A 22,724-nucleotide genomic window follows, 5' to 3' on the forward strand; every position below is an offset into this window, starting at 1 on the left:
GGATGTCAACGATATACATGTATATATAATGTTGCCATTGGGTAACAACCCTGCAATTGGCTCAGACTGGATTACGACAAAAGGGAATTGGTCACGGGAAAATGATTTTTCGATATCTTTTGCTTTCTTGCAAGGCGGCGTTTACGGCTTTAGTGCATTTCAGAATCAGCGGTTTACATAAAAGAATATACCACTCACTGCTCTTGGCACCTTGAAAATTGCTTCATTTGTGACAACTTAATACCTGCATTTGTGACAACTTGATACCTAAACCGCCTTTAGTAATGCTTAATCTATAATACAAGACTCCACTCGGCCAAACCTGTGCCTTGCACAACGCTTTCCATGCAAACTACCTAGTGTACACGTACAACCCTTTGCATGAAGACTAGTATACACGGCGACTCCCAGCATCTAATCTCCCAATCTACTTGGTCCCCGTCGCCGATGGCGTCTCCTCGACCTTGAGTTCTACCCACACCAGCGTGCCCATCTGCAACACCTTGGGCCTCTCGACCCTGACCACGGTCAGTCCGGGGGTGCTGCGCGCCGCCTCCTCGACCAGGGCCTCAATGTCCCTGTTCCACCAGCAGCCGTACTTGTCAAAGTGCTTCCCCGCGTTCCTGTCCAGCAGCCCGTTGACGAGGCCAAAGTACCCGGTGCCGTGCTCCAGCAGCACGATGCGGCCCGTGCCCGGCTTCACCGCCGACGCGAGGTTGCGCAGCACCGCCACGGGGTCCGCCACGGAGCACAGGCCAAACGTCTGAATGATGGAGTCGTACTTGCTGCTGTTGCCGCTGGCGGGCGGCGGCGGCAGCGGATGGTGCGCGTCCGACTGCACCAGCCGCAGGCGGCCCCCGAGAAACGAGAGCTGCCCGCCGCCGCGGTCCGCCATGGACGAGGCGCGCACCACGGGCGCGGCGTCCTTGAGCGGCGGCACCGTCCGGGTGAGCTTGCGCCGCGCCACGTCCAGCATGTCGACCGAAATGTCCAGCCCCGTAAACGACGTGATGCCGCTCGTCGTCGCGCGCCGCACCACCACCACCGGCTTGTTCGCCCGCGTCTCGTCGTGCGCGGCCGCCGTCGTCACCAGCGCCGCCGTAATGGGCGACCAGTCGTAGTGCGCGAGGTTGCGCCCGGAGCCCATGGCCAGCTCGAGCACGTCGCCGCGCGCGTGCGCCGCCAGCCGCCGCCGGAGGCTGGTGATGCCCATCCACCACTCGGGCCAGTCGAGCTCCTTGTCAAACTGCTCCGCGTTGTCGCCGGTGAGCGCAGGTGGCCGGCCTGTCGGCGTCGTCGTCGTCGCGCGGTCCGTCGTCGCGCAGCACGGGTCGGACTGGAGCGTCGCCGCGGCGGTGCCGAAAATGTAAAACCCCAGCGCCCCGGCGACGAGGGCCGCGCCGCTGAGGGGCAGCCACGATGCGCGCCATACGCTCAGCAGGGTGTCGGCTTGTTGGGGGCCCGGTTTTGATTTCGGCGGCGGCGGTGGTCGGGGACGGACTTGGGAAGCTCTGCTCGGGGGGGTCAGTTCTGTAGGTTCTGGGTGGTGGGCCGCGGGGGGGGGGTTGAGTTCGCACGGTTTATATGATGGCGCAGGCTCGGCGGCCTTGGGCTGCTTGGGCTTGGATCCGAGGCGCGGCTTGCCAGGCCCGGACTTGATGTGCGCGTGTCGGCGGGCGCACTGCGCGCGGGTGGTGGCTGCCGCTGCGGCGCGGCGCGTCGTCACGCAGGGAATCATCGGGTGCGCATAGCGAGGTTATTGAGGTGCGTGAGTCAATTGGCGGGCGAGCCAGCCCAGGGATGTTGGTGTTGGCGTTGGGGAGATGTTTGGGTGGTGTAAGTCAAGGTCCAAAAGCTCAAGGTGTACTTTTTTTTTTGCGGCTTCACGGAGTCGCTACGGCCCGAGAGCTGGTCTCGGCGCCGATCCCGCTCTTGAGCCTTGTCCAGAAAGGTGGGTCGCAGCTAGTGGACAAATCGTGAATGGAACCTACCCTGTATTTGCATCATCTTTTTCGTTGTTGCGGGCTATGCTGTCGTATTTGCTCAATGCGCCGTATTTACAGAGGCTTGCTGCTAGTGGACCATCTTTGACTTGTTTTAGGGTGACGGGCAGCTACAATGGCGGGTCAGGGGGATCTGCAGGAACTGCTGCGAATGCTCACTGCGCGTAAAGTGCCAATGTTGGCGGCTATGGGTCACGTCAAATCGCTTCAAACGAAGAACCTCAAGAGGTCAGTCCGCACTTCACAGCACCCATGTGCGACCCCAAGTTGACATATTTACAGCATCGAGCAAATAGCAGACGCGCCACTGGCGGCAGTAGAGGCGGCGCTCAAGGACGCGAAACTGGCCAAGGGCCTCCATACAGCATGCAAATCTCACAGCAAAAAGCCTGCGGTGGCAACCAAGCGCGGCGCGGAGGACGCGACGTCACCAACAGCAAAGAAGCCCAGGCTGGAGCCTACGAAACGCGATCTAGACTACGGCTCCATGGCGGCGGATGACCTGGAGGCGTCACTCGAGCTGCCGCTGGTGGAGGACGAGGCTCTAATACGCGCCACTACAATCGTAACGAACAGGGCGCCCCTTGTACTCGCCTTTGCCGTCGAACTTCTCCGGGTGACCATGCCGGAGCAGCCGCCGAGCAGCAGGCTCAGCCTCGCGCAAGCGCTCGTGAGCGCCAACTCACGGAGCAAGGCCGTCAGTATCGGCATCGAGAAGCCTGGCGGGGAGATATCCGTCACCGAGGGCCAGCCCAAGATCCGTGTCATGGGCCGCGAGATCCCTGTCCTCAAACGTGGCGATTACACATGGTCAGGCGCCCCGACAAACAAGCAAAGCGATAATACAGAGGCAGGCGGCGCGCAGGCTTCGCGCGCCGCGCCCAACAAGACGTGGACGGCGAGCGCGACGCTGACGTCGCGCGCCTCTACCTTTGTGGCCCACGTGGCGACCGTGTCCAACGCGAGCGCACGACCCGGCCTCATCCGGCAGCTCATGGCGGAGCGCCCAGACCTGGAGACGGCGTCGCACAATGCGTGGGCGATCCGCACCAGCTTCGGCACGTCGCCGCTAGTGCAGCAGGCCTCGTTTGACGACGGCGAGTCGGGCTGCGGCAAGTTCATGCTGGAGCTGCTCAAGGAGACGAGCACGACCAATACGCTGGTGGTGCTGACGCGCTGGTTCGGGGGCGTGATGCTGGGCCCGGACCGGTGGCGGCTGATGCGGGAGTGCGTCCACGACGCGCTCGCGTCGCAGCGGCGGGGCGGGGCGGCGGCGGCGACGTTTGTGCCCGGCGAGGCGGCCGTCTGGGGCCTCGACACGCAGGACACGAAGCCGGCCGCGTCGACGGTCGGGATGGGCATCCACCGGCCCGAGGGCGCGCGCAACTACCTGCTGCGCTCGTTTGCGTCGCCAACGACGGCGGCGGGTGCAGCAGGGGCACCACCCAAGAAGACGGTCGCGGCCGTCAACGACGAGAAGCAGGAGAACCTGGGCAGACTGCTCGGCGCGCTGCGGATCGTTGTGGAGAGCTGGTCGGGCGTGCTGACCAAGGACGAGTTGGACAAGAGGGCGTGGACGTGGTACGTGGCGGTGCGGCCGGACGTACAGTCGGGGCCGTCGGGCTGGGGGGCACGGGGCGAGCTGAAGCTGAGCACTATATTGGACCTCAAGCGCAATGTGGGCTGAACTGATACATTATAACTAGCTACCATTAAGCCGTACAAAGTTACACAAGCAATTGGTTGGGTTGTGAAACAGGATGGGTTATAGATTGGAGGGCGGCATAGCTGGCATAGCTGTTGCTGGGCACCGTTCGTTATCGATAGGCCCCGCCTCAACGCGTCCGACACGCGGGGTGAGCAAAAGACGGTATGAAGATGAACGCGGCGGGCCAGGAGCAACGGTTCAAGGATAAACGCAGGGCAAAATACATCAAGATATTTCCGTCTTTATTATCCATTAAATTCAATATGGAACAGCACTGGGTCCACCTTTTCTTCTTCCGCCGTGTCTAGCCTCGGGTCCTGTTCAAGCTCGCAGTAAGCTGCCCAAGTAGTAAAGCTCCCAAGCTGTCGCTCCGCCACCCAATCAATCACAAGTAAACAGAAGGGCAACACACAAACAACGGCGGACAACTAGAACCCCCAAAAACGCCCCAAACCAAAAGTGATTCAACGCCAAAAAAAAGGGCACCAACGGAGCAACAACGAACGGTACGACGCGAGAAATACAGAAAAAAAAAAGGATCCTGAGCTTGCTGCGTGTGCCGATTGTACAAACGCGCTCCCCCCCCTTTGTGGTGTGACATTTGCAGGTCTGACCTGTTTTGTTGACGGGAATCTGGACCAATTTCAGGTTTAATTTTCTCTTTTCGCCCTTGAGGAAACTTGACCCTGCGTAAACCTCGCCCGCCTCTCCAACCCCACCTAGGCACTTTTCGCACGGCTGGCCTCTCGACGCCTTTTTTTCTCCCCTTCTTCTTTCTAGTCGTTGATATTGGGCTTCTGTCGTTGTCACTCGCTCTCTTTTACCTCTTAATTCCAAACGACGAATTCCTTTCCAACGGGCGGGCCTGTTTTCTCTCCAACAGAAACACCACGACAATTACCGACACCGACACCGACACGAGACACACACATACACAAACACATACACCCATACACGCGTCACATCAAAATCATGGATAATTACCAGAAGCTAGAAAAGGTCGGCGAGGGTGAGTGAATTCCAGCAGCAACAGGTCCCACGCCGAAAAAAAAAACGAAACAAAAAACAGAACAAAAAACCTAACGTCCCTTTGCCCGCCCCGAGCAGGTACCTACGGTGTCGTATACAAGGCGCGCGACCTGGCCAACGGCGGGCGCATCGTCGCGCTCAAAAAGATTCGTCTCGAGGCCGAGGACGAGGGCGTGCCGAGCACGGCCATCCGCGAGATCTCGCTGCTCAAGGAGATGAAGGACCCCAACATTGTGCGGCTGTTCAACATTGTGCACGCCGACGGGCACAAGCTGTACCTCGTCTTCGAGTTCCTCGACCTCGACCTCAAAAAGTACATGGAGTCGCTGCCCGTCAGCGACGGCGGCCGCGGCAAGGCCCTCCCCGAGGGCTCCTCGCCGCACCTCGCCCGCCTCGGCATGGGCGACGTCGTCATCAAGCGCTTCATGCGCCAGCTCTGCGACGGCATCCGCTACTGCCACTCCCACCGCGTCCTCCACCGCGACCTCAAGCCCCAGAACCTCCTCATCGACCGCGACGGCAACCTCAAGCTCGCCGACTTTGGCCTCGCCCGCGCCTTTGGCGTCCCCCTCCGCACCTACACCCACGAGGTCGTCACCCTCTGGTACCGCGCACCCGAGATCCTCCTCGGCGGCCGCCAGTACTCCACCGGCGTCGACATGTGGTCCGTCGGCTGCATCTTTGCCGAAATGTGCACCCGAAAGCCCCTCTTCCCCGGCGACTCGGAAATTGACGAGATTTTCAAGATTTTCCGGTATGACTTGAACGCGTTTCCCCCCCCCCCATACGCCTTGTTCAGGCTCCTCGTATCTAACAAACCCACCACCCATTTTGCAGTTCCCTCGGAACACCCTCGGAAGACGTCTGGCCCGGCGTCACCTCGTACCCCGACTTCAAGTCGTCCTTTCCCAAGTGGAAGCGGGACTTTTCCGCCGCCCTCTGCCACAATCTCGACGACGCGGGTCTCGACCTGCTCGAGGCCATGCTCGTATACGATCCCGCCGGCCGCATCTCCGCCAAGGCCGCCGTTAACCACCCGTACTTTGAGGAGTACCCCGATGAGCCCACGACTGCGGGCCGCGGCTCCGGCTACTACAACTAGAAGTATGTAGCGGCCGGGCCGTACCCCATACCGTTCCCGCGGTAGGCCAAAGGAGCCCTCCTAACGTGACGCAGCCAAGTATCAGATACGAGAAAGAATGCCGTCAAATTTTCCGAGGGGCATTTTTCCCTTTGCCATGGAGCCTCTCTCACCCAGCTCTAGTATATATGTGAGTGAGACACGGGCCGTGCTCTGGGGAGCAAGGTAGAGAGGGAGCCAAGGTGTCACTCCGCGTGGCCGGGATAGGAACAAACAACGTCTAGGTGCTGCTCTTATTGTTTGCATTGCAGGGAGGAGCAGAGAGCAACAGATACAGACACCACAGGTTTGGGATTGGAGCGCATTCCCCATGTCCTTTTTTCATGTACAGTGCAGACTGGGACATGATTGGCTTTTTCTTCCCTGATTTACTTTTTTTTTTTTTTCGTTATTGTCTACCTTTTTTCTTTTGTTTTCGGCACGCACGGTAATAGATATGCAGTAACTGAAAAAGGTTCAGTGAATGCAAAGTCGTCATGCTCATGTTCATTATTATCATTAAACGGGCCATGTACATGAACCAGCATATGTAGCCTTTTTCCTTTTTCTTTTTTGCCATTTAATTGGCTCTCCGCGGGATACCATTCTTCCGCAAAGCCCTCACCAGCTTACGCTCGTCTCATACGGCGGCAGCTTCATCTCGAGCATGCCGGCCGTCGTCAGCACAATGGTGGCGCTGCGCTCGCCCAGAAACTGCGTGTCAATCAGGCAGACGCGGTGATGGTTGCAGATCAAGGAGCCGGGGACGCAGACGCAGGCGTCGTGCGGGGCCTGCATGCCCGTCGTGGCATTCTCCTCGAGCACCATGACGGAGTGGACGATGAGGGCGAGCAGGCGGGCGGGCATCATGCCGTCGCGCTCGCGCCAGCCGTGCAGCAGCGTGATGAGGCGCCGGCGGATGCCGCCGTCGCGGCAGTTGGTGCCGACAAAGGTGAGCATCTCGCAGATGCTCATGGCAAAGGAAAAGGTAAAGACGCGCGGCGCGCCGGGCCGGCACCGCGCGGCAAAGTGCGTCTCGGCAAAGGCGGTGACGCGCTCCATGTCGGCCGTGCGCTCGTCCCAGATCATCTCGCCGCTCTCCTCGCTGTGGCCGAGGCACGTCTCGAGCACCATCCACAGCAGCTGCAGGCTCAGGATGTGGTGGTGCTCCTCGTCGTCGTCGTCGTCGTCGCTGGCGGGGCGGCGGCGGCGGCGGCGGCGGCGCGCGAGCAGGTCGTCAAACTTGAGTTGCCACGCGCGCAGCTCGCGCACGTAGGCATCGACGGTGCGCCAGACGGGCGCCAGCTCGGCCACGTCGCGCGGGACGCTCAGGTAGCGCCCCATGTGGCAGTAGCCCGTCAGCAGCGGCTGCAGCTCCGTGTAGGCGTCGGCGGCCGAGGCAAAGGGCGCGGCGGAGCACCTGTGCGCCCTGTCGCACCACCGCCACTCGGGGTTTTCCGTGGTGCGGAAGCGGCTGCAGAACTGCATCTCAAAGTGGGTAAAGACGGCCGTCAGGGACTTTGTCGTGAGGACGCAGCCGGCCCTGCGCAAGCCCTGGTTGTCGACGCGGTAGTCTTGCCCCGTGCACGTGGCGTCGCCGTCCTCGTCCCCATCCTCGCCGTCCTCGTCGGCGGCGGCGGCGCCGCGCTTCCAATACTCCCACTGCCAGTACAGGCGGTTGCCGCCGTTGGCGTGGCGCGAGGCCTGCTCGTAGTTCTCCTGCAGGCAGCACAGGCCGGTGAAGAGGGTGCTGGCGAGCAGGATGGCCTCCTTGTCGGCGTCGGTCAGGACCGGCTTGCGGGTGAGACGCAGGACGGCGAGGACGGCGGCGTGGAACTGGGCGAGGGCAAAGGCCTCGTGGCGCTGGCGCGAGGCGCGGGCGTGCGCCGTCTGCGCCGTGATGCACGTCGCGCGGTGCATGGTGGCCAGGGCGAGCCCTGCGTGCCAGATGGCCGGGTACACGTGCGTCGCGCGCATCACGTCGACGGTCCAGAACGAGGCGCTGAACAGCCCGGCCATGCGCCGCACGCACTCGCCGCGCAGCATGGCAAAGGCCCCGCGCTCGGCGTGGCTGGCGTCGACGCCCGCGGGGGCCACGGTCGGCATCGGTTGGTTGTACACCGCCAAGAGGCCGGCCGCCGCTGCCGCCCCTGTGGTGTAGGCGGCGGCGGCGACGGCAACGGCGCCGTTGCTGTATCCTTCGCACTCGCGACCGGTGGAAATGCACTTCTTACAAGATGGCGCGCCTTCATCGCATTTGATACGCCGTCGTCTAGGGACGGCGACGGAAGCCTGTTAGCCCGAATGTCGTGGTCTACTGCGTCTGGGGCTAGAAGGGGGGGGGGAGAGAGGAAACCACAGGCAGTTACTCACCTGCAAGTGATGCAGCCGGTACGGGTTTTGGTGGCCCATTTCCTGGTCCGCCGTGAACCGCCGGGGCTGCTCTTGTCTGGCTCCATGGCAGCGGGTTTGTTGTGGTTCCTCTTGCAGCAATTCGTTTGATTGCCCAGGGACTTTTTTGAAGATGAACGAAGACGGCCGGCCCAGTTTTCTGCGGGCGCCTGTTGAGGCTTTGCCGATCTGGCGGGTCTGTGCCAGCTGTCACTGACATGTGCTGTAGTTGGAGCCTACAAACTTGTTCAACGAAATACAAATTAGAGAAGAAGGGCCTAGAACGCAATATACTACTCGGTATGCGTCTCGTATCGCTCGGAGTCGGCTTTGTTGGCTTTATTGGCCGGAATCTCAGCGATTGTTACATTGACACAAGCCAACAAGCGTAGGATTCAGGATTCATAGTGGACAATGAGCTGTCAAATCAGGCTTTGGATAATTACCTACCTGCAAGCGATTTTTTAGCAGCGGAGAGCGTCAGTAGGCCGACGCTACAAATTACTCACAGCCCCATAGGGTTCCATGGTTAGGGCTGGCCCATTTATAGACCGTGTTCCGCATCTTTCCAATGGCGATTGCGATCCTGAATTTGCTTTACAGCATACCAACCTTTTTCTTCTACCATCTATTCGGGAGCTGGGTTGCAGTCATGTCGCTAACACAGCTGATACAGGTCACTCGACCGGACCCAGCGCTTGAGAACAAAATCCTGCGCCGTGCCCTGTAAGGCCATTTGTAAAAAGCTTCTCATTCCCGGTTTCTTCGACGAGGAGGCGTACCCGTTTCCTTACAATGGTGGCTTTGGAACTGTCAGGATAGATGTATCAATCAACGAGGGTTGCAGCTTTGGCACGTAACGGATCCAAGTGGAGGTTGGATCCTGAGTTGATTTGGTAACATGTAATATTCTGCTAGACTTTTTTTTCTAGTACTGTACAAGAAGATTACAAGATTCTTGTTCTTCTCCCAGTGTAGTTCACTATTGAGATAGTATGAGGACACGATGGTCGAGCCCTGTATTTCTCCGCCTCCACAAGGATATCTATGTATAAGCACCAGCATTCACCACTTTTGCTGGCACACATGGTAATCATGTAATAATATATATCCTCCACAACAAAGCCGGCGAACAAACCCCTCATTTGACATCCTGGATCACCAACTCAACAATAACACCCGCATAGCCCCAGCCATGTACCCGTCATTTGAAGAGCTGCGGAGCGAAAGGCAAAGAATAGTATTCTCCAACCACTTTAAACGACTATGCTGGCCCCTTCGAGGCACGTTCCCAACCGCGTTGTCGGTTATGGCGACGGCGCGTGGCGCCTTGGACGAGATGGAGCCCCTGCAGCGCCAAGATGGAAGTTGGCATGAGATTGCCACGCTGTCGCTAACGGAACCTAAGGTCTCGTCTGTCAATGCTTCGGTTTTCATACTAAATCAGTACGAGGCTGATTGGGTGGTGATGCACGAGTACCACGAGACTGCTGAATATGTGACGTACGGGGACCTGGATGACGAGACGCGGCCGTTTGGTGAGCAGCAAGAGGATGGTACCTGGGAGGCCGACGCAGATACAGAGTACCTCGCGAGATGCTGTGGCCAGGACAGACCAGTACGCAAGAAAGATTTAAAGGTACAGGTAAAGGCCACTAGCAACAAATTCCTAACAATACAGGACTACGTGTCTGGTGTGTTAAGGCCTATATTAAATTGTGTCAAGGCTAATTAGTTGGATTTATAGTGGTACATCCGCGACCATAGGATGTAAGATGCTATTACATGCCTGAATGGTGAGTGGCTTAGACGGGGCGACGGTCGGCATCGGTTGGTTGTAGCTTCGTCAATTGTTGCTCCCTAGATCTACATCCACCAAGTACATCCACACCCCCCTTCATGCACAATGCCATCTCAAAGCTTTGCAGCGGAGCCGGGAATAACGCCCTCCTCGTCATGTAACAGGCGGCAAATTTGCGTCGTCCTCCTCCTTGGTTCCTCTGATGGCCTTGCGTGTGCAGTCCACCTCGCCAACAAAGGACTGTCCCTTGAGCGAGACACCCCAGAGCTCGACGATGAGCACCCAGCTGATCAGGCCGAGGGTGATGGAGATGAGGTACAGTGACTTGAGATCTGTGGCCAGAGGCAGGAAGAACATGACGAGGGCCATGGCTACGCGGTTAGCCAGTCGGTACTGCTTGGCCAGCCGCGGCGTGCCCTCGGACTGGTGCTTGTGGCTGATGGCCATGGCCGTCATGGACAGGAGGGCAATCGCCAAGCCGTGGCAGTAAAAGTAGCGTACGCCGGTGCCAAACTCCTCTTCCGCCAGCCCGCGGTAGTTTTCCGTCAGCTGCTCCGGATACGTGTTGGACATGTCGGACGCGAGAACCAGTCGAGACAGGGCCGAGGTAGCAATGATGTAGCCCATGATGAAGGGCAGGTGAGCATTGTTCCAGACGCCCACTAATAGAGTTTTTTTGTTAGTTCTGCACAGTACGGGGGAAAAAAAAATGCGAAATGTCGATACTCACTTGCTACCGCCGACCGACGAATGGCATGGACGTCGATGCCGTTGCCGTCAATGTCAAAGTAGATCCAATTGAAGAAGAAGGCCTGCAAGAGACCAAGAACAGCCTTGCCGAGAAAGGCGTTGACGTTGTAGCCGCCGTTGCTCTGGAACAAGATGCCGACCACGGAGTAGCCAAGGACCAAGGACACAAAGGCATTGGTGCGCTCCACGCGGTGCTCAATGTTGATGGCGGGAATGTAGTCAAACATGGTCCGCACGCCTCTGGTAAACCACGTATCCGACTCTTCCTTGGAGCGCAGCGTATACTGCACCGGTGCAAAGTAAAAGATCTGACCCCACATGTCGAGGACGATGGCGATCCAGATGAGAATCAGGCGGTCGGGCATCTCGACAAAGACGCTGCCGACCCAGAGCGCCGTCGGCACCAGCACCTGGATGCACGAGGCGAGCATGAAGCCGCGCACCATGGGCAGCAGAAAGTAGTTGACGGCAAAGTGCAGGGCGACGGCGTAGCGGGTGGCCAGGTAGAAGCCGACCAGCTGCGCGTACGTGTTGTGCGCCGGGTCCTCGTTGAAGCTGCTAATCATGTTGGTGGTGAAGCTGCAAAAAGTCGCGTCAGTGGGATTCTTTGCGCGGCCGAAGGGGGGGAGGGCGAGTTTGGCTTACCCGAGGAGACAAGCAAGATTGAAGAGGAGTTCGAATTTCGTCAAGACGTCGTCGGACTCGAACCAGCTCAGGGCGTAGGTGATTTCGGTCCAAATCTTCCACGACATGATAAAGGTGACGGCAAAGCGCAGGAGCTCACGACCGGTGGGCTCTTCGGCCATGTGTTCGCCATTGGAGTGGATGATGCCGACTGCAATAGTGTTAGCTGGCTGCTGGTCAACGACAACGGCCGGCACGACGCACCATAGAGGAGATCAAAGAACAGCTCAATGGCCATAATCTCGGTCTGTCCCGCCGCGCGCCAGATGACGCCGCGGTGAAACCACTGCCTGACCACCGGCCTCTTGAACAGTTTCGTGCTAGTCCCCCTACCGTGCCGATGCTTCTTTTCGCTGGTGCCGGCGCCCGGCGTCGTAGTGCCGCTCGGCGCAGTCTCCGTACCGGGGATCGCCCCCCCGCGGCGATCATCACCAAGCATGCCGTCGTGGGTCCGGAGACGGCTATTGTAGCCAAACTTGTCAAAGTTGTGTTCCAGCGCGGCCTCGCGGCGGGCAAGCCGCTCGAGCTCGGCGCCGACGGCCGTCAGCTGGCGGTGCGTCTCCTCCCACTCGGCGGCGGCGTCGCCGAGGCGGGCGCGCATCTCGTCGCGGCGGCCCTCGTGGTGCGAGTGGACCTGCCGCAGGTAGCTGATGTGCGCGTCGGAGCCGTGCTCGACGACGACGTCGGCGCCGCTCGCGCTGTGCTGCCGCCGCAGCGCGGCCACGTCGCCCGGCAGGCTGGCGATGATGCGCTGGCCCGACGGGAGCGTGAACTCGTGCGGCGGGAAGCGGCGCCCCGTGGGCGTGTGCGACATGTTGGAAGGGCACGAGAATGAGGACGCGCGGGGGTGTTGAGGGTTGGATTCTGATTGAGACTGGAGAGCTTGGGATAGTTGATTGAGAAGATGGGATGGGAAAACTCTGCTCAGGCCCGTGTTCACTGTTGACGGTTCAGCTCTTCGTTGGATACTGACTATAATTTAAAGTTTTGGGAATAGTCTGCTGCTTGAGCGTTCTAATCACCAACGGCGCGAACTGGCTAATAAGGCGGATTGGGCTAGGCAATTTTTGAAACGGCTACCAACATTTGTTGCAAGTACAAAGGTTGAGTAGACATGGGAACGATACTCTGTAAAAAGACCTGCCCCAACTTCAACTTGCTTGCTCTTCAACCATTCACACATTTTAGCGCCAACTCTGACGGGTTGCACCCTACCTACCCTGCAGCATATGACTGGCCGGCTTACCGTTCCTGAATGGGACTGCTACTAATTCCTGGCTTGAACCGTGTAGCGAAGACAGGTGGATAACAATATAGTAAATATAGCCTAGCGAGGATAATAAGTTCGGATATATTTGACGAAGGACTTGACAGCTGCACTTGGGAATGACTGTTCAGTCATCAGCCTGCAATTACTTGACACGTGCCAATGATGCCCATTGCACGAAATCTAAGGTGCTACATGTAGCTTGATTAGGTCCCGATTAAGCCTCAGTTTTAAACAAGCAAGACAAAATTAGTTAGGAATGGGCAACAGGGTGGGTTGTTTGCGAGGAACCGACACCCAGTGAGAAGCATAGACAATAGACAGCCACGAACCCTGGAGGGGGAAGCATGCTGTTCTGAACAACGCCCGGTTCACATGGGGGCCAGCTACCGAATCAAAGCTTCAGAGAGTTCAGAGAGGATGCGAGCCATGGGTTCACGGGTCGGGTGAGGATCTATACAATTTCTGCCGGGAGGCTTTCAAGATGGAACCAACGCCTCGCAAGCCACTGCAAGTAGTCTGAAGCGGAAATAGCATTCCAACCTTGAAAGTGGCAAACGAGGGCAGGAAAAATAGACTATGCGTGCACTGACGCTCAATTTTTTCAATACGGCAAAAGGGTAATTTAAAACATGTTCACAGGTTGGCGGAATGAAAGTCGGTAGCATGCAAGGGAGAGAGCGATGAGGAGGTGGAGGGCACCATCGGAGCATTTTTTAATTGATTTTGTCTTTGACTCTATACCAAAGGAGAAAAATCTACTGATTTTGGTTCTTTTACTGGGGTCATTCTTTAATTGGTTTTCTTATCCCCGCGTGGTAGCGACGGAAGGGAGGCTCATTCGATGCGGACCTGACAAATCGGGCCGTGACCACAGACTCATTAAACCTGTCCCTCGATAAAGGCTTTGAGAATTGGCAGCATGATTTAGATTAAATGAGTAGACCGCTTAGTTTTATTTTTATTTCATTTTTTATATAACATATATATTGTTTGCGCTGTCAGTAGACGGGGACTGCATCGTGACCAGACGGGAACGGTGAGAGCGCAAAGCAAACAAAGCCAGCGACAAGGGCCTGGCTCAGTCAGAGCAACAAGCCGGATGCAAGCAGCAAGGTACTAGTTAAGGTACTAATAAGCGAACTGCAATGCGGGCGGGCGCACACGGCGGTGGGAGAAGAAGCAGGTGAAGCCCGGATTTCTAAAGCAACACTGCGAGGGGGATGAAAAAAATAAAATAAAATAAATATGCCCTGCCGCTCTTGGATCAACGAGTTGTCGTTGCTTGCTTGTCGAGGAAACCGAGTCGTCTACCATGTACGAATTAAGCATTCACACAGCGCACCGACAGCTTGGGCCTGCGCGGAACACAGGGGGAGCAAGTTCCGCTGGTGACGATGTACAGGGGGAAACCAACGGTGAATTTCATTTTGGCAAAGTTGTCGTCATGTCCAATGACTAGTGAATTGATGCAAAGATATGGGATGCATAGGACCGAAAGAAGTCCGGCCTGTGCCTGCCAAGATTAAGCAGCGCCGACTAGGAAGCGCAACGGTGCATCTTGTTTGGCTGTTTTTTTTTTTGAGCAGAGTCCCTTTATTAAAGGTGTACCTGATTACCCAGCGGCATCAATGCTCGTGTTTCGTCGCAACGTACAAGTACCGGCGATCTGTTATGCATGTTCGCGCCCAGGGAAAGCCAGCATTGACGCTGGTGGTTCTTTTGGTCCCGGTGTATTTGTTCTGCTTCTATTCCATTCCCTAATGCGGCACAGAAAAGTTCAAGGGAATAGCTGCGCCGCGGTATATATAATACTCAAAAGACGTGTTGTATCATCATCAAGGGAACTTGCTTGCATTGGCTCAAGACTACGCCAGAGGAGGCGCGCACCTGCATAATTCATAACTATGCGGGATAACTGCTGTCCAAGGTGATAGTAGGGGGATATGCAGGGCGGCAAGAAAAGATACCTCTCTGGAAAGGATATGCGTTTGTCCATGGCGGTTTGGAATGTGCCGTTTAGGACTCAGCGTGTTGCCTGCCTCCATGGGGCGAGCCGCGTAAAGTGCCCTGTATCAACTGCTTAGGTAGTTATTTAGGTACCCGCCTCCGATGGAATGCGGAGAGCTTGCTTCCTCAAGGGTTCTTTTTTCCTTGAATTAATTTATTCAATGATCCAGGCAGAGATGTTACAAAGGCGACTTGCGCCGTCATTGTGGCTGGGGAGGGTGACGCCGCATTCCAGTGTGCTAATAACTAGTTAATACTGGGTAGTTCGGTTTCAGTGGTCCCCAGGAGCACCGCTGGAACATTGGTGATGCGTACCTACCTAGGTACCTCTAAGATACTGCAATGAGGTACCCAATAGATTGACGGCCGTGAATAGTCGCCTTCGAGGAGCATGGGAAAATCAACCCCCTACTCCCCTACTCCAACCAAAAATGTTCAGCCCAACTACTTAATAGGCAGACATTATTAGTTGGTCCTCGGTTTCAGCCAGAAGCAAAACAGGCAGTACAAATTACAAGGCTACTGGATTGGCCGTGGCGCCCGCCCTCATGGAGAGCCTGCATTAGGTACCTACCTACCTCGGTACAGCCTATGCAGGAGATGCAGGAGATGCAGGAGACACTCCGCCAGCAGATGCCGGAGCCTCGTGAAAAAGGCAGAAACAAAAACGGCCTGCACGTATTAGTAACCATCTCCCTGATGGCAAGGGACTGATTTGAGGGCGAGCTGGGCGGTCAAGCGTTGGTTGGCGATGGGCTCGAATGAGAATAATAAATGCATCCATCAACACGGGACAAGAAGATGCCATGCCTCCAACATTGACCGCTTTGTTCAGGCATATGCATGCCAGCGGACCCTGCATGACCAGCGCCAACATCGTGAGATTACTGGTTGCCTATGTACACAGGTAGGTATTCTGCTCTACCACTCACTGGCGAGATTACAAGGACCATTGTCGCAGGACTTGGTTGGACTCGCAACAGAGGCATTTTTGTAAAGAATGAAAGCTTTGCAGCCACATACCCCTCCATCGGTATAGAGATTACCTAGTTAACTAGTTGGAGATGAAACTTTTGCGCGAATCGCCAGCGTCGGCCTGGCAATGCCTTGATCGTTCAAACTACCCACAGACGGCTTGCTCGGCGCAGAGGTAGAGAGACATGTTCTTTGGCCGGCTAGACATTTGAGACAATACCGAGGAAAAAGCTCCGGAGAATCCTCTCTTGACTGGACCCGAAGACGAGACGAATTCCAGAGGGAGCCACGGCCCAACGTAACTCGACCCAAACAAGTTGACAGCACAACGCTATCGCACGCTATAGCTCCTCAAGGTTAGTGTTGTGTAATGCGATTCAGTTCGTGCATGAACAAGAACATGTCAAGTCGAACAGCGAACAGACAAGAGAGGCTCCGGCCCGTCCCTGCACAACGATTCTCTGTAAATGTGTTACGGTGATGGGATGAATCACAAAATTTCATTGTCAGAACCTCTGCCAGGTGTATCAATAGTTAGCTTTTTTTTTTTGCCTGGCCGCGCGCCTACAAGCGTAATCACTTGGCCGCTGCTCCAGCACAGCCCATGTGGGCTCGGCCCAGGTGCTGGCGTAAGCATCTATCAGTCATTTCCTCGTCCGGAGTTGGGCACGGAGCTAAAAACAGCAACATTTCGCAAGGCGAGAAATGGTATCCAGACGACAACAAAAACCCTCATTTGCGTTGCCAGTGGGCTATGCGGCGTGCAATACGAGGCGCAACGTATGGAGTTGGGGTTAGCGAAGCCCACTCGGGGGTGTGGTCAAGCAAGACAAAAGCGTACTGCCCTGCCTTGTTGTTCCGGTTGTTGCTGAATGAGGCGTGTCACGGCGCGTGCTGAGGCGGAAGCCGACACTGGAAGGATTCTTCTCGACAAAACCAACTGCGCGTCTCGGCAGCCAGACTTGGGCCAGAGGCGATTGGACAAGAATGTCACCGTGCCACAGAGAAGGAGAACAGCCCTGCCCACCCCCTTGGGAGGCTCCGCCGCCGCCGAGGTGCACACTTTTGTTTCAAGATGCCTGGGCGTGCGTTGGCCAGCAAGGGGGTGGTGTTCCATCTTAGGCGGGCCAATCATGAACCTGCCCCGGGCGGGCTTCAGATCGAAGCTAAGAAAACGACAAGGAGCACGAGAGCCAGTCAAGATGCAGGTACTGCCGCTTGGTGAGAGGGACTAGGGAGTTGGTGTGGCAGGCTGACCGGGGGGGTCTCGCCAGGCGGGCGGCGATGCGACTTCTCGAACAACTTTGTTCCTTTGAAGGTTCATGATTGTCTGGTGAGGAAGCTTTGTAGAATAGTTGTTGGGTAGTAAAAAGAAGAAGAAACATTAAGCTCACGCTTTGTCTTTTCGCTTCAATGTCTTGTAGGCCCCTTTGTTGGAAGCACAAAGTATGTACTGTTAGCCGTTGAGAGGAATGAAGAAGCCCAAGGTGAAGCGCCTCCGTGCCTTGGGCCGGGTATGGAACCGGCCTCCGACGGAGCATTGTCGATTCGTTGCCCTCCCACCCTAGTTACTGTACTTGGTAAGCAACGTCGCGCGTACACACCCAAACGGCCGAAACCGTTGGCTGAGGCCTGGCCGGCTCGCTGGAAGAACGCCTTTTGCTGGCTGGCGGAGCAACACAGAGAGAGCGAGCACGAACCCGTCGATGGCTGGCGTCCGGAACCAAGCTTCCAATTTCGCATCGGGAACAATGAACAATGGCCTCTTGGCATCCGTACTCCGTACTCCGTACTGTCATGATTCCCAGGTGCCATCGCCAACCGGTTGAAAGAGAACGAGTCCACAATGGGGACGGAGGAGGCAGGGGGCGGGAGCAAGGGTGCCCTACAACAGTCCCAGGCGTTTGACTGGTTTGACTGGCCAGGAACTCGCCTGCCATGGGCAAAATGCGGTTGTTTGGAGGTGGCCTTGCAGGCTTGAGGCTTGCGCAGGTGGCGCTGGTCATTAAACCGGGGAGGTGGCACCAGATTTACGCGCCCGACGGGGACTGGCTGGCTGTGGGCGAATCTCTGCTTGTTTGTTCTTGTTCAACTCTGTAATGTATGGTGGACGGAGAAGGCATCTATTTTTGGTTCTCTTTTTTTGCCTTGTTGGATCAAGTGGGCAAAAGAAAGATTCTTTGGTGTGGTGTGCGTCTTTTCTTGAATATATCTGCGAGGCCAGTCCCGCCCCCCATACATTCATTGATTCTTCTTCTCACCATCCCTTGGACGTTGAACCAACCATTTGTGTATTCCGTTTTTTCCTTTTATTGAGTCGTCTTCTTATTTCGACATTTTCATTGAGACTGGTCTCTTTGTCGTCCACATTTTCCTCCCGATCGCCTAATACAAACGCCCTCCTCCCTTTTACTCATTTCGCCCTCTTTTGATTGCGGTGCCTGGTAGCATTCTGCATTCACTTCGACCTGCGAATTCTGCTCTTTTTTTGTTTACGACGGAGAAAAGGAAATTACTGGATATCCGTCTCATTTTGACACGGACAAAACGCACCTGTGCGCAAACGACCTTCATCTGAATCATTGGACCGTTATTTGTCTGTGATACCGGTACACGGACAGCAGCGCGCGACTGTAAAATTGCCGGCCAATTTGCAACCTGCATATTTGATTTCATCTTCTGCATTCGAGGCCCCGCCGATTCGATTAATTGATTTGCAATTCTGCATTGTTCCTGGTAATAAGGGAGCAAGAAGCAAAAAAAAAGCGTGAGTCTGGTCGCCGCCCCCAATTTTCTGCGGCATTCCAGCGCATGGTCGATCTCGCCGGCCATTGGCAGTTGAATTCCAGCAGTCAGCCCCTCTAACACATCAGCCACAGTCCCAAACAACCCTTCCAGTCCTCAGCGCCACAACAGCCGCTAGCAGGTACTAACCTCCTACCTCTACCTATCTACGGTACAGGGCAATACATCGCCCAATCTAATCTCGCTCCGCGCCAGGCGACGGCTGCCCATCCATCAGTCCACCCAACCTCCCTCGTCGACTGTCTCTTGCATTAGTGGTCGTGGTTTTACCATTCGACGATACCGCCTCACATCCGTTATATATACCATCATCTCAACAGTTTGCCTCTGCTCTTTTCCTTCTTCATCATCTCCCATCACCAAACGAGAAGGGATTGTCAGCTTTCGACCCCATCAAAAGCAAACACCGCCAGTTTCCAGCTCGGACCCGTTCACGGCCTTTTTGGACATTTCTCCCTCATCAAGTGACAAAGGCGCTACTAGCTTGGCCACTGTTCGTTCTTTGCTTTAACTAGCGAACTCAGCTCGACTACGGACGAAAAGCAAAAATCGACTGCAGAAACCCGACTCTACCTGTACTTCATATTAGTACTAGGGAGTACCCGCAGGCTCGGTAAAAATCGACCCCCACAGTTGATTCACTGCAAGCACCGATCTCCAACACGACGGTACCTTTCCGCCTGCCTCTGTTTGCATCCATTTGTTCGGGTTTGCCCTGTCAACCAACAAGACTTGATTAAGAGTCTTTACCGTCGCTGCGAAACTCGGCTCGAATTCTTCCGACTTTTCCACTCTTCGAGATTCGCGAGAAAAAAAAGGAGGCCGCCGCCACCAAACCCTCGGATCGCCCTCCCTTTTGCTTTTTCGCCCTTGCACAGGAACCACCGCCACCAACACCACCACCCACCGATCCCACCACTTGCCGCCTGTGCGTGTGTCCTCGTCGGCTTGCTTTTGCGCATTTCGACTGCATTACGAGATTGAAAAGAGTCCAAGCAAAGGACAGCGAATCCTCCACGTCACCCTTGGACGTTGCCCTGACTGCATTGCCTTGCAGACTCTGTTGGCATCAAGGCATTGTCAAGAGATATACGCTGTATAAGCGGTTGGCGATTCAGCTGCGATACTTGGCAAATCCGCCGACAAACTTTATCCTCGTCGACACGCACCCTTGTCCGTCTGAATCCCTGTCGGACAGCCTGGTAGGCACCAAGACTCAGGCTCATCGCCCCGTCCCCGCAACCACTAATAGCAACTAGGCGATATCGCTAGTCGACGTCTTGAATCAGTATCGCTGTCAGGCACACAAGCTCTTCGCCCTTGCTGTGACTTCGTGGAGCTGTGCCTTTATACTTTGCAGGGCCTGCCAAACGTCACCCGCTGACGCCACCCTTTGCCTCCCACGGCCACGCCCCTCCCCTCCCTGTACTAACTGGGTACCACCTCCCCTCTTGCAGCCCCTGGAACCCGCTGCAACCGCCTACTAGCCACGCACTGCTCACTGCTGCGCCCGCTATTGCAGGTACACTGGTACATATCACACCAAGTACCACACCAAGTACCCGCACCCCCTTCACACCCTCCAGAAACTTGTCCCAAGACGGAAACGGAAGATCCCCTGCTGCATTGTCTCTCTGTCTCTGGTCTCGAGTCCAGCACCACATGCGCCTCCTCTGATTCCCGCTTCATTTCTTGTCTTGCTTTTTCACAAGATCAAATCCTCCCTTGTCTCTGCTTTCTGCTTTACCATCTCAATACTCTGCTTTTTAATTCCTCATCCCCCAGAGTCTTGCCTTGTGCCGCTTCCCTTCCTCTCCGCCAACCAACCCTTGCCGCCCTTCTTCAACCCTCCTTCCCTTGTTCCGATACTTGATACGTCCCTTGTTTCCCCAAGCCGCATTACTTATACCAGACCTCAGCGCCACCTTCTCCGGCTCACAACTGCACCCTATTCTTGTACATCCAATAGGTCACCATCTGGCTCTCACCTCATTCACTCTCTTTTAGCCGGGATCCGCCAGCCATTGGTTTCTGTCTGCTCTCACGCACTTCCGCATCATTAACCATCCATCTCCTTCACAACCACACACCATGGCTTCTTCACCATCCAGAATGCTCAACATCAACGAGCTCAACAAGCACGCTCTCGAGCAGTTTGTCTACCAACCCGTCAGCCGCGACATGATTTCCTACCTCGCACAAGCCGCTCATAATGTCATCTCTTGCGACTCTTCACTCATGCCTTCGCAACACAACGCCGATTCTCAACACAACGCCCCTCCGACGCCGCCTGAGAGCCCCGAGTCTGCTCCCGTCAAGCCCGCCGACGGTGGCCTTCCCACCGTCGAGGAATTCATCACCCAGCTCGTTATTTCCTCCAACGTTCAAGTCCCGACTCTCATGTCGACGCTCGTCTACCTCACCCGCCTCAAGTCTAAGCTCCAGCCCATGGCTCGTGGTCTTCGATGCACCGCCCACCGCATCTTCCTGGCTTCTCTCATTCTCAGTGCCAAGTACCTCAACGACTCGTCTCCCAAGAACAAGCACTGGGCCAACTATACCCACATCAGCACCGACATGTACTCGTTTGGCTTCAGCCGCACAGAGGTCAACCTCATGGAGAAGCAGCTCCTCTTCCTTCTCGACTGGGATCTCCGCATCGTCGAGGAGGACCTATACCGCGCGTTCGACGACTTCCTCGAGCCTCTCCGCCACAAGGTCGCCCTCGCCCACGCCAAGCGCATGCGCCACCGCGAGGAGAAGCGTCGCCAGCAGGAGCTGTATGCCGCTGCCGCCTCGGCGTCCATTCGCTATCCCAGCCCGCCTTCGTCCCGTGGCCAGTCTCGCTCCCGACATGCCAGCCCCGATTTCCGTTTGGCCGCTATCCGTGCCGGCTCCATCACCCCGCCCGGCCTCACTTACAGCAGCTCGGCAAGCTCTTATGCTTCGTCGCTCGCCTCTGGCTCGAGCAGACAACACTCGCGCTCTACCACGCCCCTCGACTCCGAGACGGACCCTTTTGCGTACCAGTCGATCCTTGGCGACAGTCTCTGCGACTCCCCGGTCGATCTGGCCATGGACAAGGATGCGATTGCTGCCTCGACGCGCACGCTCAAGCCGACAGCCAGCAGACTGCATCTTCACGACATGGCCGAGGACCATTACCAGCAGATGCAGGATGGCGTCAACAAGAAGCGTCACCGCCGCGGCATGTGGAGCCGTTTGCTGGGTGGTGCTCCGACCGTGCGATAGAGCAAATAATAAACGTGGCAGGTTTTGACCCTTCGACCAAAGCCACACCGCACCAACAAACAAGCATGGCGTTTCTTTTTTTGGATTTTTCATTTGCAGCGAGCTTTTAGACTGGTTCTCAATGTCTCTGCTTTTTTTACTCTCGACCCCACCCACTCGACCTTTGCCGAGAGATTCTCTCTTCGATTCACCTAATGCGCCCGTGCACAGGCGTCTGCATCTTATATCCACTCGTGCATAATTACACCTTTTGACACGAACAAAGAAAATCTCGGACTCTGGTCTATGCATCTCCTATTTTGTTTACGAGCATACGAAATCAACACAAGGTTGGATTTCAGCAACATCTTTTGGAAATGGGTTTGTTTTCTTTTTGAGGAGTTTGGCGATTCTTGGCATCATCTTGATTTTTCATGGGCCGCCCTCGCGGCATCTGACGACTGACGGCCTTGATGGCATTTGTTGGTCGACATACAGGGCAGGAATAACAAATTTTCCTATGTCTTGGGGAAGAGGCTCAATACCTCGGATGGCAATTCGGGCGGGGTTTTCATAGTTTTCCTCTACTCTCTGATGGGAGATTTTATTTATTCATAAATACATGGCCTCGAGCCACGTTTCTCTACAGATCTCGTTTCGTTTCGGTGATTGCCTTTGTGCTTTGCTCTCTATCAGTTGGGTATACCGTCACATCATAGGTAACCCCGCCTTTCTTGTCCTCTTTCTCTCTAGGGATCTCTCCCACGTTCCCTGATGTGCCTTAGTTTTTTCGTTTGACGTTGCAAATTGCACATGCTAAAACTGATCAAGAGGTCTCCCCACGACGCAAACTAATTCTACGCTACGGCTCGCGCGAGACACGGTCACATCGCCCACCCCGCGACGGATGGGCTGTGTAAGTTGGTGGGTTGTTCTATTGTGGAGTGCCC

At 56.0% G+C, this 22,724-nt stretch overlaps 7 protein-coding genes across 7 annotated transcripts; 4 read left to right on the top strand and 3 right to left on the bottom strand.

Annotated features, from left to right (window-relative positions):
• Positions 1–427: 427 nt before the first annotated feature.
• On the bottom strand, positions 428–1,738 carry CCM_04493 (ubiquinone/menaquinone biosynthesis-related protein; the record flags this gene model as incomplete). The annotated part of the gene is made up of 1 exon (XM_006669641.1): positions 428–1,738. One exon carries the CDS (start codon positions 1,736–1,738, stop codon positions 428–430), a length of 1,311 nt encoding a protein of 436 aa, XP_006669704.1.
• A 380-nt stretch (positions 1,739–2,118) lies between these two features.
• CCM_04494 (impact, putative) lies at positions 2,119–3,690 on the top strand (the record flags this gene model as incomplete). The annotated part of the gene is made up of 2 exons (XM_006669642.1): positions 2,119–2,231; positions 2,286–3,690. 2 exons carry the CDS (start codon positions 2,119–2,121, stop codon positions 3,688–3,690), a joined length of 1,518 nt encoding a protein of 505 aa, XP_006669705.1.
• Positions 3,691–4,683: 993 nt separating this feature from the next.
• Positions 4,684–5,842, top strand: CCM_04495 (Cell division control protein 2 (Cyclin-dependent protein kinase); the record flags this gene model as incomplete). The annotated part of the gene is made up of 3 exons (XM_006669643.1): positions 4,684–4,720; positions 4,819–5,494; positions 5,578–5,842. The coding sequence occupies 3 exons, from the start codon at positions 4,684–4,686 to the stop codon at positions 5,840–5,842; spliced, it is 978 nt and encodes a 325-aa protein (XP_006669706.1).
• A 639-nt stretch (positions 5,843–6,481) lies between these two features.
• CCM_04496 (dynamin GTPase, putative) lies at positions 6,482–8,778 on the bottom strand (the record flags this gene model as incomplete). Its single annotated transcript, XM_006669644.1, has 3 exons — positions 6,482–8,152; positions 8,234–8,458; positions 8,761–8,778. The coding sequence occupies 3 exons, from the start codon at positions 8,776–8,778 to the stop codon at positions 6,482–6,484; spliced, it is 1,914 nt and encodes a 637-aa protein (XP_006669707.1).
• A 668-nt stretch (positions 8,779–9,446) lies between these two features.
• Positions 9,447–9,986, top strand: CCM_04497 (uncharacterized protein; the record flags this gene model as incomplete). The annotated part of the gene is made up of 1 exon (XM_006669645.1): positions 9,447–9,986. One exon carries the CDS (start codon positions 9,447–9,449, stop codon positions 9,984–9,986), a length of 540 nt encoding a protein of 179 aa, XP_006669708.1.
• Positions 9,987–10,205: 219 nt separating this feature from the next.
• Positions 10,206–12,300, bottom strand: CCM_04498 (uncharacterized protein; the record flags this gene model as incomplete). The annotated part of the gene is made up of 4 exons (XM_006669646.1): positions 10,206–10,714; positions 10,783–11,381; positions 11,448–11,637; positions 11,691–12,300. 4 exons carry the CDS (start codon positions 12,298–12,300, stop codon positions 10,206–10,208), a joined length of 1,908 nt encoding a protein of 635 aa, XP_006669709.1.
• An 8,334-nt stretch (positions 12,301–20,634) lies between these two features.
• CCM_04499 (cyclin) lies at positions 20,635–21,795 on the top strand (the record flags this gene model as incomplete). The annotated part of the gene is made up of 1 exon (XM_006669647.1): positions 20,635–21,795. The coding sequence occupies one exon, from the start codon at positions 20,635–20,637 to the stop codon at positions 21,793–21,795; it is 1,161 nt and encodes a 386-aa protein (XP_006669710.1).
• Positions 21,796–22,724: the final 929 nt, after the last annotated feature.

The sequence above is a fragment of the Cordyceps militaris genome (genome assembly GCF_000225605.1).
Source record: "Cordyceps militaris CM01 unplaced genomic scaffold CCM_S00003, whole genome shotgun sequence".
Lineage (NCBI taxonomy): Eukaryota > Fungi > Ascomycota > Sordariomycetes > Hypocreales > Cordycipitaceae > Cordyceps > Cordyceps militaris.